A 13870-nucleotide genomic window follows, 5' to 3' on the forward strand; every position below is an offset into this window, starting at 1 on the left:
GTGCGCATTACTGCCCATTATTTCATCGTCCAGCCTCTCCATTCATTCATACCTTCCTTCAACAAGCATTTATTGAGCACCTATTGGAGGCTCTGATGCAGAGCTCTGCAGGGGTGGTGGGCTGCTGCCTTGTCACAGCTGGTAATGTAGGGGTGGAAAGGTAGTGTCGTCATCCTCACCCTCACAGCTGAGCTCCAGTACCAGCACTCGCTGCCCAGGCTCAGGTACTTGCCGTTGTGTCACCTGTCTCACCAATTCTGTCACCCTGGTGGCGTGCAGGGGCAGGGGGGATCGGGTATTTCAGCAGTGGCAGGAGAGAGTGACCATGGACTAGGGGGTGCTGATGGGCCATAAGGAGCCTGAGCCAGGAGCAGGAGCAACTCAAGACAGGAAACATCTGAAACTATTTTCAGAGCGGCTGGTGGGGCGGGCAGGAGGCAGGAAATGGCTAGTCCCCTGGGAGTGGGCTATGAAGGGGGGCCCTGAGCAGGCTGTGGAGGAGCTGGTGGGCTGGCCAAGCAGGCAGCCCCTGGAGGCCTCTCCCCAGGCTCTGGGCCCTCACCCCACCTCCGGCCCATTTGCTGACTCCATTTGGCAAAAGAGCTTCAGGAAGGTGTGAGGGGCCCAAATGGGGCTGGGAAGAGGAAAGGCTTCGTGTTCCCTACCTCCAACCTCCAGGGACTGAACAAAGCCTGGCTAAAGCCAGGTGTGGGCTCACCTGAGGGGCAGGCGCCTGGCCCTCTCTTCAGGTGACCATCCTGCCGAGTAGAGCAGGGCCGTGTCTTGCAGCAGCATCTTCACCCTCAGCCCATGTTGTTCCTAGAGAGACAGGTCAGGTGCCAGCTAGGCCAGGTGGGGCCAGGCCTGGGGGTGGGAAGGAAAAAGGCACACCTGGAGATGGGCCAGGAGTGATTCCAGGGTCCTCTCGGGCTGCCCAGCAGGCACCTCCAGGCGGTCCCAGCAGGTCCAGGTCAGGTGATGGAACTGGGGAGTGGTGGGGAGGAGTGAGAAGCTTCCAACAAACACCCTCTCCCTACCCCAGTTACCAGCAGCTGATGGCCCCTTTCCTAGAGGAGGAGCTGGACTAGAGGCAGGAAGCAGAAGCCAGGGGGTGGGGGTGGAAGGTGGGATCTGGGCCCAGAGTCTCAGCACCCTCCCAGCCCATGCTGGGGCCAGCACAGGAAATGGAGCAGGGGGCCCCCACACAGGGAAACAAGCGATCCATCACACAGGCTGGTTGTGTGTAGGAGAGGGGGAGGGTGGTGCTTCCTGAGGAAGTGGGAGAGGGCCCCTGGGCCGAAGTCTCTAATAAAGCAGCTTATCCCTCAAATGTGAGTCTGGGAGCTGGGGAAGGGGGTGTACATCCTGTCCCCTCATCCTGTACTGCCAGTGCCTTGGATCACTCGGGCACAAAGGGCTAAGAGACACAGTGACCATTGGAACCCTACTGGCCTGGAGACCCCAGCAGGGACACAAGTCCAGAGAGGTCTCCTCTTCCTGTCCCTTCTTTCCTTCCCTATTTCAAGAGTCTTGGGGTTCTAGTGCCCAGAGGTGAGAGCAGAAGGGTGGCAGGCAGCCAGGGACTAGGACATGAGATCCTTCCCCCCGCCCCGGAACATATAGTGGGGTCAAGCTGAGACAGGACCAGAGGTGAATTGGGGGGGAATCCTCCCTCCTCCCCCTCTACCATGCACAAAGGCAGCCTGTCTGCTAACTAGAGGCGGGGCCCCTCACAAAGGGGCTCTGTATGCTGGGCCCTGAGGGACCCCAGGGCTCCTCAGCAAAAGCCCAGAGCTAGCCCATGACCTCTCCTTTCTCCCTGGTGAGGACATTCTCTCCAGCCCCTCTTCTGTGCCCCCAGGAAAAGCTAACTACTCCAGAGCCTGGGCACACAGCCAGGGCCATTCACAGCCCTGCACTCGAAGGAACATATGCACACAAGCCCAGGAACACCCACACGTGTACTCTCATGCACACCCATGATAGCCCACATTGAAGAAGAGCCCTGCACTCCCATCTGGTACACAGATGTGTAAGCATGCTCCCTCCATGCCCACACAACACAGGGCCAGGGGTGGCCAGGGATGCCCAGGCTCCGGCACACTCATACTGTGACATGAACACACACATCTGCACAGAGCTGCAGACCCCACACCCGGGGCAAAATGCTCAGTGCCCTTTAATTCACTTTGGCTGGGGCAGGCCAGCATCCCCACGCCATACAGGCTCAGGCTGATGTTAGACTCTGTTTGGGGCTAGGGCCCTAGTCCCCCTCCTCAGCCCCTCCCCCTCGGGGCACTCCTGGGAAGGAGGGGGCTGTGGGGGATGTCTGGCTCACTAATGAGTTAAAGCTGCAGCTCCCCCAGACCCAGGGCAGCAGAAGGTTGGGCGGTAGGGGTGGCTGATGGCTACTTCCTGTGTCTGACAGGTCCCAGCCTGGCTTTACAGCAGCAGCAAGGGGGCTGAAGGGAGGGAGTCTTAAGAATCTGGGTCTTGGTACAAGCCAGAAGCCAGAGTAGGGCCTGTGCGGGTAGGAGTGGGGAAAACCCAGGCTCGGTGGGAGTGGGGTGTCAAGGGCTCACCCTCTGGGTGGCTGGGGCACGGGGCACATAGCGGCTAAAGGAGTTTTCAGCGAGGTGCAGGTAGCTGTGGCGAAAGGCACTGAGGGGCCGTGGCCCGCTCACCACCTTAAATAGCTCCAGGCCCACCAGGCCCACCACAGCTGCCGTAGTGGTGGCAATGGCTGGGATAATCTGGCCCACGATTCGCTTGCTCTGCAAGGACAGGAGAGGGTTAGGACCAGGGTGTAGGGCCAGGACTTGACCCCCACCTCTACACTGGAGTCCCAAGGGGCAGGGTTACCTGGATGCGGCTGGCTGGTGGGATCCCATAGTTCTGAGCTCGCAGGCTTGCTGCGGCTGTCACAAAGTCCACATGGAAGTTGCTGTCATCATCCTATGAGGTTCAAGTCACAGTGGTGTTAGCACTGCCCGTGCCTCTCACTACGGCCGACTGTGTTCCACTGCACAGATCTTCCCACAGTTCTGTCCAGTGGATGCTCACATGCCCCACTTATCAGAAAAAGAAGGCGAGCTGCTCCTGGGGTCCTGCCGAGAGGACAACTCAGGCCAAGGGGCTCCAAAGCTACCTTCTTAGCTCTTGACCTTCCCCAACAATCTCCCCAGCCTAGCCCTTCACCCCTACTTGAGCTCTCACCTTCTCAAACCTCAGGGGCTCCAGTGGGGAGCCCTTACTCCAGTCTTGCAGGGCTTCGTTCAGTCTCTCCACCTGCTCAGGGCCTGTCAGGGAGGGAGGTGTCGGGACAGACCTTAGCCCCCATCTCCTGTACTCTTCCTGGAGCCTGGGGCCTCTTCCTGGTCTCTGCCAAGCCTATGGTCTCTCCCCTTTCAGGAAGCCCTCTGACTGATGTTACAATCTCCTCTCCCGCAGCCCCAGAACCCCCACCCTGTGGTATGTGTATGTCTGTGCATGTGTGCGTGTGTGTGTACATGTGTGTATGTGCGTGTGTGTGTGTGTGTGTGTGTACTATGTGACTGTCTCCTCACCTAGGGGCCATAGATATGTGCTCCCCAGGGCCCAATGGTTTGTGCTTTTTTGGCTAAAACTCTGTCGAGGGACGGGGATGGGGTGGGGGGTTGAGTAGGCAGCAGGGAGAGGGCCTACTGAGGGGGCAGAGGATGAGCCTGAGAGGTAGTGAGTTGGCTGCAGAGCCCCCAGGCCCTCTCTTTCTCCTACACAGGCTGAGGGTAGGGTCAAGCCTTTGGGTGGCAGCGTGGGAGTGGGCGGCCAGGGACCTCACCAAGCTCAGTGGAAGCCAGGTCACTGGAAAAGATGGAGTCCAGGTGTTGGGGGTCAGTCAGTGGCTGCAACTCCAACATGTTCCTGAGTGCAGGCTGGTCTCGTGAGCCAGGCAGCCCATGCATCTGGGCGTACAGGTTAGCCGCTGCCAGCACATAGAGCAGGTGCGTGTCCTGCAGTCAGACCAAGAGGTGGAGGCCGACGCACAGGTGTGACCGAGCGTGCAGGGTGCCCGGGGTGGGGTCACCGCCCATCTGTGGATGCGTTTGAGTGCCCGCCTCTGCTTCGCAAGTGGATACCCACGTGTGCCCAAACATGGCTTTATCTCTCAGCATCTGAGCAGAGGTGCCCACCTTTGCTCTCAGGGGCCACTTTGCTATCTCGGGGCTCACAAAGGGACCCCACTCACTTGACTGGCATCAAACTCCAAGGGCTGAGGACACTGTTTGGGATGCGACCAGAAAAGTGTTCCATCCTTAAGCACCTAAGGAAACGGAGGCTGCTGGGCTCAGTCTGGTCCCTCTGAGCCCTCAGCCTCCGGACCCCTAACCACCCACTTTATCAGGCGGGTAGCGCCTGAGCAGCTGCCTGATGCCGTAACGGAAGCAGAGCTGCCAGTGGCCAAGGGCCCACACTACACAGTCTTGCCAGTTCTGTGGACGATGTCTCAGGACGCCCACCACCACCTGCAGCAGGGGCAGCGACTGTGGCCTGTCACTGTCTGCCAGAGAAGTAAGTGCCCTGTGGAGAGGGGAGGAAGTTTTAGGCTAAGACTTGAAGACTCTGGTGTTAGGGACCCTGGATTCACATCCACCCCCGTTGGTGGCCTTACTGTTGGGAGCAGTTGATGGTCTTGGCAGACAGACAGAAGAGCCTCTCAAACTCATCCCGGGCCCACTGTTGGGGAGGAAGGAACCATAGGTGTCAGGTGGGGGCAGGTCTGCAGCTGAGGACTGCGCTGCGGGGCAGGGGTGTCCGGGGGCTTCCCACCTGCAAGGTGTGTGCAGCCGTGCTGGGGAAGTACCGCATGGTGCAGACAGGGTCGGGCGCATCCTCAGCAGCGGAGGCAGGGCCTCTGTAGCCCTCAGTCACATGCGGCACAAACACTGACGCACTGCCCCGCGTGCCCTGTGTGCCTGCTTCCAGCAGTGGCTTCAGATAGTGGGTGCAACGAGCAGCCGCATAGGACCCTGGCAAGGAGGCAGAGGGTCAAGGTGGGGCTGGCACGACCTTGGACAAGGGGCTGAATTCCAAAGTCCTGCACTCACGGGCCTGGAAACTGTCCACAGCGGCTACCACGCCGTCCACGCAGGAGAAGAAGTCGTCCCCATAGATGTGCTCTCCGGTGGGATCCAGAGGGTAGGTGAGTGGGGTCACCTTCAGGTCTGGGTTCAGGCGGCGAGCGGCCTCTGCAGCCACCTCTGCCTTGGGCTTCTGAGAAGAAAGCAAAAAGACGCTGGGTGAGGGGCAGGGGATATTGTAGGACAGTCCAGGACACGGGTGTTGGGAGGGGCAGAGACTCACACCAATGTCTCGAGGCCTGAAGAGGAATTGACGGCTGAGGTTGGAGCGCTCGACGTGGTCCATGTCGGCGACAGTCAGGCCCCCGTTGGCCCCGGCCCCCAGGCCCACTAGGGCAAAGCCTTTGAGCAGCTCGCAGCCGACAGCACCAGCACCCACCTGCAGGCAGGAGGAGCCTTAGCCACAGGGCCTGGCCTGGGCCTCCCACAAACACTCCCACCCTCACTGCACAGCTCACCAGGAGGTAGCGCTGGTGGCTCAGCGTCTCCTGAAAACCAGCCCCAAACACCGCGATTTGCCCATCGTAGCGGCAGCCTCTCTGGGGAACACAGGCACAGTCAGTGACGGCTGCTGGCCGGTGCTGCTTGTCCCTCCACTGGGCTTTCCAGGTCAGGACCGCAGGACCATTCCTCCTGTTTCTCCCCTCGTCCTGCGTCTGGACGAGTTGCGTACCCCACCCCAGGTTCTCACCGGTGCGCAGTCCTTAGGATTAGGAAGGAACTCCCCCTCTTCTGGGAGGCAATCGAGGGCGTCAAAATACAGCCACTGGTCCAGGGGCACGAACTTCCTGGAGACTGCCTAGAGACCAGCACCTTAGGGACCCCTGCCCCCTCCTAAGCCCTTGGATCTGGGCTGGGGGCTGCACCCAGGCTGGTGAAGCCTCCAGGGTCACTGTTGGGAGTTGGGCACTCTCTGGCGCCCACAGTGACCTCTGCATCCCTCCCAGCTCCACTCCGCCTGAGCCCGCACCCACCTTCAGCACTTCCTGGGCGGCCACTGCACCCAGCATGGCTGCCATGGGGCTCAAGACACCAGCACTACTCAGGGCAACCGTCCGCACGAGAGCTTCATCTAGCGGCTCTCCCTCTGCGCCCCTCAGTGGTTCCAGGGCCCGGGCCAGGTCCACCACCTTCTCGGCATCGGCCTGCAGGGCAGAACTCCGTAGGCACAGCAGCCCCAGCCTGAGCTCCAGCCCCCACTCCGGCCCTTCAGGCAGCCCCCCACCCTGCGCCACAGAGAAGGAAGAAGCGGCCTGAGTGGGAAGGCAGACAGGGCCGGGTGCGAGGCTGTGCAGCCCCGCCAGGGGACAAGGGCCCTGGAGGCTTCGCCCATCTGGGTGCAGCTTCCAGCCTGAGCTGAGGGCTAGGAGGTGGCAGGGCCCCAGGCTCTCCTTTATATGAGGGGGAAATTGCCTCTGAGGTTCAAACACGGCTTTGTAAGAGGGCCACTGTCGCCTCCCAGCAGCGGAGACTCCGATGAGACAGAGGCTGGGGGAGGGGCGGTGGGGGCACTCACCGGATCCCAGGGCTGTGGTGGGCGGCCACTGAGGTGCTGGAACTTGTGCAGTGCACGGAAGGCCTGGTGCAGGCAGCGGGCACGGCGACCTTCCTGGGGACTCTGGGCTACCACGTGGGGTCGGAGTAGGGCTGTATCCAGGGGGTCCTGCGGGGCACTAGGCTCGGGCACAAGTCCACAACACTGTGGACCCCTGAAGTCTCCCAAGTTCCCCCACCTCGGATGCACTGGCACTCACATGGCTCACAGTCTCGGGTTTCCTGACCTCAGTCACAGCTCCGCCACGTAAGTAACAGGAGAAACTTGTTGTGTCCCCAATCTCCAAGGTCCCGTCCTCTGGGAGATACTCAGCCTCATTAGTGTGACCTCTGACCCTGAGTAGTTCCCCAGACTCTGTCCTATCTTGCATCTGTGTCCCTGACTTTGCCCCGCCTGGAGGAGGGCAGAGGGAGAACCTATTCCCAAGGTTCAGGCTGCGTCTGTTCCCAGTGGGGGCTTGGGTGCCGAGCCTAGAACTGGAGTGGGGTTGGCTTACCTTGCACGCGGATGGGCCGGGGATCACAGCCGTTGAGCTCAGTCATGCCCTCGATGCCCGAGAAAGTCACCCAATCCCCGTCACGGAAGTAGCGGGCGTCAGCCTCTTTTCTCAGAGTGAGAATGCCAGGGGAGCCCTGGGTAAGAGATGGCTTGGCCTAGAGGTGCCCGTAGCTGCTTCCACAGGCTCTGCCTCCCCGCCCGCACCTAGCGCCCACCTGGGAGATGTGCTGGATGGCAGCTGTCAGGGGTTCTTCCTCTGCAAGGTCCTGAACAGTGAAGTCCTTGCCAAAGTCACAGAACAGCTGCCTGTGGGGGTGGCAGAGTCACTGAGACGGCTCAGTGGTCAACCACACGATTGTGGCGAAGGGAGACACTGGGGGCCAGAACCAGGAAAGCATGCTGGGAAGGGCTTGGTAGCTGGAGCCTGAGGGAACCGCTGGAGCGTGTCTCCAGGCTGGGGTGGAGGAAGCAGAGGGGTGGGACTGGAGCCCAGAATCAGAAGGGGATGCTGAGACAGGCCCCTGCTGGGTGCAGGGGCACGCGAGCAAGCCTGGAACCAGGGATAGCACTGGGACCGTGCTGTCTGTGATGTGGCAGGCTAGGCAGGCATCTCACTCACCCCACAAGGCCTCGGGTGCCAGCCACCAGAAAGCAGACGCCATGCTTGTGGCATAAGGTGCCCACCTTCAGCTGCTCCTCTAGGTTCGAGGCAGTCAGCACCACCACCTGGGTGGACCTCATGATCAGCAGGTCCAGAACCACTGCCCAGCCCACCCTGCAGCTAAGGGCTGGAGAAGGGGGCTGGGCTGGCCTGGGAGGGAACCTGGAAGTCCCGCAGCAGGTCCTCGGTGATGTCGCCTGTGTGGACGCAGACCTGGACAGCTTCGTTGAGCTTGGCCACACGTTCTCGAGATGCCTCAGCTCTGCTTCTTGCCAAGTCCTGCTCCGAGAGGAAAAACTGGAGAGAGACCCAGTCCAGCCTGAGCAAGGAGATGCCTCTTGGGCCCTAACCCCACCTGTTCTGTGAACCTATAGCCTCCAGGACACTTACCTGAGCAGCCAGGTCAGACCAGCAGGTGGGGTGGGGGTCATGCAGAGTGAGGCTGCCCACGCCCATCAGGACCAGGTTTTTGGCCACCTCAGCCCCCAGGCCCTGAAGCCCTGACAGCAGGACCTTACCCTCCTGAAGCCTCTGCATGGCTGGCAAGCCCAGCACATACCTATGGATGAGAAGTAAGAGGGCAGGCAAATTGGAGGTCAGCAGTCAGAAGGCCACCCCTCTCCCCTCCCTGCCTCTGGCCTCACAGCTGCCGAGAGTACAGCTCCTCATCCAGCGACTTGGGGGTGCCCAGGACATCCATCCTGAGGCCGGGGCTGGACAACAGGCTGCAGTGCTGACAGCAAGGGTCTCCGTGGGAGGCGGTGCCAGCAGAGCTCAGTGCCAGCTGTGGCTAGTGCAGCCACTGAGGCTAAGGGAATGGAGGACGCTGCTGGTCACAGCTTTCTGCTTGGCTCCTCTGTCATTTCAGGGAAAGCAAAAATGAAAGTGAAACTGGACTCTGATCTGGTTCCTGGTCCTGCCTCCAATCATACTGGACAGCCTAGCCCGGCAAAGATAAGCCTAGCAGCCTCAGAGCACAGGCACGGTCGGTCAGAATGCCTGGGTCTGTCCGGCCCTTGGGAGAGCAGGAAGGGGGCAGGCCGTGGGAGGGACGCATATGGGCTGGATGCAGTGGTCTCCCGTGGCTCCCTAGATGTCCCAAACCTCGGGCCTTTCTTCCCCGCAGGTGACCCTGCCTGAATGGGCTTCCTGCCCACAGAATGCAGAACAGGAATTCCCTGTTCTGAGGATTCACAGGCCTGCTTGTTGGCCACCACACAGGGACTTAGAGACCCTAGAGGTTGGAGCCAGTCCCGGCCCAGAGGCTGTGGGAGATTAAGAGGTTATGCCTCGCCCTGGCCGGTTTGGCTCAGCAGTTAGAGCGTCGGCCCACGGACCGGAGAGTCCTGGTTTCGGTGCACGCTAAGGGCACGTACCTCAGTTGCAGTTTGTCCACGGCCCTGGTTGGGGTGTGTGGGTGGCAACCACTCGATGTGTCTCTCTCACATTGATGTTTCCCTCTCTCTCTTCCCCACTCTCCCTCCTGCTCTATCTGAATATAAATGCAAAAATGTCCTGGGGTGAGGATAAAAAAAGGCCTGCCCCCTTCCTGCTCGCCCAAGGGCCAGCAGACCCAGGCATTCAGACCTGGGAGTGGGAGGCATGGGGCAGCCATAATCACATGTCTTTATTTTTCCCTTAAACTTTTATTTTGAAATAATTATAGACTCAAAGGAAGTTTCAAAAATAGTGCAGCAAGGCCCCGTGCAGCCATCACCTAAGACGCGTTGGTTTGCCATCCCAGGGCCTGAGACCGGCACGGGCCACGGCTCCTCAGAACTCCACACTGCTAAACCGTGTGCTGCCATGAATTCTTTTTAAAATTGGGATAAAATTCATAGGACATGAAAATAATCATTCAAAGTGTACAATTCAGTGAAATTTCATGTATTCACAATGTGCAACCACCCTCTCAAAACGTTTTTTATAACCCACTGAAGAACACCCCCACCACAGTAAACCATCACTACCCACCCTACCCCAACCCCCTGGCAAACACTTAACATTCTTTGTCTCTAGAGACTTGCCTATTCTGGACATTTCATATAACAGGATTCATACAGCCCTGGTCGGGTGGCCCAGTTGGTTGGAGCGCTGTCCTGTACACCAAAAGGGTACAGGCTTGATTCCCAGTCAGTGCACATACCTAGGTTTTGGGTTTGGTCCCTGGCTGGGGTGTGTACAAGAGGAAACTGACTGATGTTTCTCTCTCACATCGACATTTCTCTCTCCCTTCCTAATAAAAAACAAATCCTTGGGTGATGATTAAAAGAAAAGGAATCACACAGAATGTGAACTTTTTTTCACTTAGCACGCTTTTGAGGTTCAAATCGTAGCATATATCAGTACTTCATCCTTTTTTTTTATCCTCACCTGAGGACATTTTTTCATTTTTTGTTCAGATAGAGCGGGAGGGAGAGGGAGGAAGAGAGAGAGAGAGAGAGAGACATCGATGCGAAAGGGACACATCCAGTGGCTGCCACCCGCACGACCCAACCAAGGCCGGGACAAACTGCAACCGAGGTACATGCCCTTAGAGGGAACCAAACCCGGGTCTCTCTGAACCGCAGGCTGATGCTCTAACCACTGAGCCAAACAGGCCAGGGCCTTCATCCCTTTTTATGGCTGAATAATATTCTATTGTATGCATATGTCACAATTTGTTTATTCAGTCACCTGTTAATGGACTTTTGAGTTGTTTCCACCTTTTTCTTAAATTTTTTTTCCTTTATTGATTTTAGAGAGAAAGGAGGGGAGAGGGAGAGAGAGATAGAAACATCGATGACAAAGAACATCTATTTCCCCCCACTGGATATTTGGCCCACAACCGGGGCATGTGCCCTGACAAGGAATCAAACCAGTGACCTCCTGGTGCATGGGTTGATGCTCAACCACTGAGCCACGCCGGCAAGGCTGTTTCCACCTTTTGGATATTATGAATAGTGAGTACTGTTATGATTATGCGTGAACATGCACTTGAGTCCCTGTTTTCATTTCTTTGGGATATATACACAGGAATAATTGGTCACATGGTAATTCTATGTTGAATTTTTTAAAAATTATTTTCTTTTTCTTTATTGATTTTCGAGAGAGAGGAAGTGAGAGGGAGAGAGAGATAGAAACATCGATGAGAGAGAACATCAACTGACCGCCTCCTGCATGCCCCTCACTGGGAGTTGGGCCCACAACCTGGGCATGTGTCCTGGTAGGGAATCGAACCGGTAACTTCTTGGCGCATGAGTCAATGCTCAACCTCTGAGCCACACTGGCTGGACTCTATGTTGAATATTTTGAGGAACCAAACAAATGTCTTCCATGAGTAGTGCACAAAATTCCTATTTGTCCACGTTGTGGCCAATATTGGTTTTTCTTTTCTTTTTTTTATCCTCACCCAAGGACATTTTTCCATTTTTTTTGTTCAGATAGAGTGGAAGAGAGAAACATCGATGTGAAAGGGACACATCGAGTGGCTGCCACCAGCACAACCCAACCAGGGCCGGGTTCAAACTGCAACCGAGGTACATGCCCTTAGCAGGAACCGAACCCGGATATCTCGGGACTGCAGGCCTACCAGGCTGACGCACTAACTGCTGAGCAAAACCAGCCAGGGCTGGTTTTTCTTTTCTTTTTTAAAAAAAGTATACCCATCCTAGTGGATATAAAGTAGAAGGTGATTGTGTGTGTGTATTTTCAGTCAATAAACATTTAAAATATTAATTTACTTTTCTTATTAATTTTGGGAGAAACATTGATTTGTTGTTCCACTTATTTATGTGTTCATTAGTTGATTATTATATGTGCCCTGACTGGGGATCAAACTACAACTTTGGCATATTGGGACGATGCTCTAACCAACTGATCTACTGGCCAGGGCCCATATTCTCTTGACTACTTTAGCTTTATAGTAAATCCTGAAGTTGGGTAGTGTCAGTCCTTGGACTTGTTCTTCTTCAGTACTGAGTTGGCTATTGGTCTTTTGCTTTTCCATACAAACTTTTTTTTTGGTTAATCCTCACCCGAGTATATCTTCCCATTGATTAGGGATTTAGACAGAGTGAAAAGGAGGGATACAAGGAGAGAGAAACATCCTGCACAAACTTCCCGCACAACCCCCACCAGGGCCAGGGAATCAAATTTGCAACCCAGGTACATGCCCTTGACCGGGAATTGAACCCAAGACCCTTTGGTCCACAGGCCAAGGCCCTAACCACTGAGCAAAACCAGCCAGGGCCATATAAACTTCTGAATTAGTTTGTTAATAATTTGCTGGGATTTTTTTTTTTGATAGAGTGGAAAGAAGGGAGAGGGAGGGAGAGCGAGCGAAACATCCACATGAGAGAGACACATCGACTGGTTGCCTACCACATGACCCCGACCAGGGCCGGGGACAAACTGTAACCAGTGTATGTGCCCTTGACCGGAATCGAATCCATGACTCAACCCTCAGTCCGCTGGCTGATGCTCTAACTGCCGAGCCAAATCGGCCAGGGCTTGCTGGGATTTTTATTGGACTTTTGTCAATTCTATAGAACAAGTTGGGAAGAACTGACATTTTTTTTTTCTTTATTGATTTTAGAGAGAGAGGGGAAGGGAGAGGGAGAGAGAGGAACATTGATGAGAGAGAACATCAATTGGCCACCTCCTGCATGCCCCCCACTGGGGATCGGGCCCACAACCTGGACATGAGCCCTGACAGGGAATTAAACTGGCAACTTCTTGGTACATGGGTCGACACTCAACCACTGAGCTGTACCGGATGTTTTTAATTCTAATTGTTCACTCCTATTATATAAGAAAGAAATTGAGCCCTGGCCAGTTCTGCTCAGTGGTTAGGGCATCGGCCCATGGACCAATGAGTCGCAGGTTTGATTCCGGTCAAGGGCACGTACCTTGGTTGCGGTTCGTCCCTGGCCCTGTTTGGGGTCAGAGTTGTGAAGGACATGAAAATAATCAGTTGATATGTCCCTCAGTTGATATGTCCCTCTCATGCAGATGTTTCTCTCTCTCTCCCTCCCACTCTATCTGAAGATAAATAGAAAAATATCCCTTGGGTAAGGATTAAAAAAAAAAAACAAAAGCAAGCAACTGACTTTTGTGACTCTAGTGACTGTGAATCTTTCATTTCAGTTATTGTACTTTTCAGTTCCAAAATTTGTATTTCTAAGAAATTCTTTTTCTTATGAATGAGTCATACTCTCCTGTTTATTTATACGTTTTATAGTTGTTTCTTGAGAACTGAATAGTATGCTATGGTAACTCTGGAAAGTGAATTCTCCCACACCTCAGGGATTGCTAAATTTTGCTTCTTGACTGCTGAAGCTGTCCATTTGTGAATCTTTCAAACTGTTTTTTCAAAATATGCATTCCTTGCGTATGGTCGGTGGTTTCTGTCCCACTCGCTCTGCTGTCACTAATGACCTAACAAGACCTCTGGTTAAAGAAAAGGGACGCCGGACTGCACGGATCTTCAGGGCTTCCGACGGGTGCCGCCGCCAGTCGTCTACAGGGGCCGTGGTCTTCGGGCTGTGCTTAGGTTAGAGCATGTGGACACAGCTGCATGATTTCAGCCCTGGCTGGTTTGGCTCAGTGGTTACAGCATCGACCTGTGGTCCAGGGAGACCCAGGTTCGGTTTCCCCTAAGGGCATGTACCTTGGTTGCAGTTTGTCCGAGGCCCAGGGTCATGTGGCAGGCAGCCACTCGATGCGTCCCTTTCACGCTGATGTTTCTCTCTCTCTTCCTCTCTCTACCCCCAACTCTATCTGAACAAAAAATGGAAAAATGTCCTCGGGTGAGGATAAAAAAAAAAAAAAAGCTGCGTGATTTCATTCTTGCTACAGTCTCTTTGTGCCCTATGAGAGGTACATGCCTAAGGGTCTGAGTCTAGGTGAAGGTCCTGCTTGAGAAAGTCATGCCACAATTCTCCAAAGTGCAAATTTACACTCCCAGACCCAGGAACACTTTTTTTTTTTTTTTAATTTTCAACATAGAAATCTTGCGCCCATCTTCTGCCCTCCACCATCCCTCACTCCCCACTG

General features: G+C 55.5%; 1 protein-coding gene across 3 annotated transcripts; it reads right to left on the minus strand.

Annotated features, from left to right (window-relative positions):
* Positions 1-57: 57 nt before the first annotated feature.
* On the minus strand, positions 58-8685 carry UBA7 (ubiquitin like modifier activating enzyme 7). Of its 3 annotated transcripts, none has more exons than XM_036267341.1 (24): positions 8479-8685; positions 8225-8393; positions 7997-8131; positions 7793-7899; positions 7389-7479; positions 7172-7307; positions 6875-6972; positions 6637-6783; positions 6095-6265; positions 5812-5919; positions 5579-5659; positions 5344-5499; positions 5088-5250; positions 4810-5009; positions 4652-4716; positions 4377-4560; positions 4229-4303; positions 3821-3992; positions 3217-3299; positions 2863-2955; positions 2583-2774; positions 892-984; positions 719-819; positions 58-265 (listed from the first exon to the last, which is right to left on the minus strand). In XM_036267341.1, the coding sequence occupies exons 1-24, from the start codon at positions 8532-8534 to the stop codon at positions 133-135; spliced, it is 3009 nt and encodes a 1002-aa protein (XP_036123234.1). In that variant the 5' UTR covers positions 8535-8685; the 3' UTR covers positions 58-132. The 3 variants fall into 3 exon arrangements, with proteins under 3 accessions (XP_036123234.1, XP_036123233.1, XP_036123235.1); XM_036267340.1 differs by having other exon boundaries at positions 5088-5253; XM_036267342.1 differs by having other exon boundaries at positions 5088-5253; positions 7997-8113; positions 8353-8393; positions 8479-8512.
* Between the last annotated feature and the right edge of the window lie 5185 nt (positions 8686-13870).

The sequence above is a fragment of the Molossus molossus genome, unplaced genomic scaffold (assembly GCF_014108415.1).
Source record: "Molossus molossus isolate mMolMol1 unplaced genomic scaffold, mMolMol1.p scaffold_m16_p_18, whole genome shotgun sequence".
In the NCBI taxonomy this organism is placed as follows: Eukaryota; Metazoa; Chordata; class Mammalia; order Chiroptera; family Molossidae; genus Molossus; species Molossus molossus.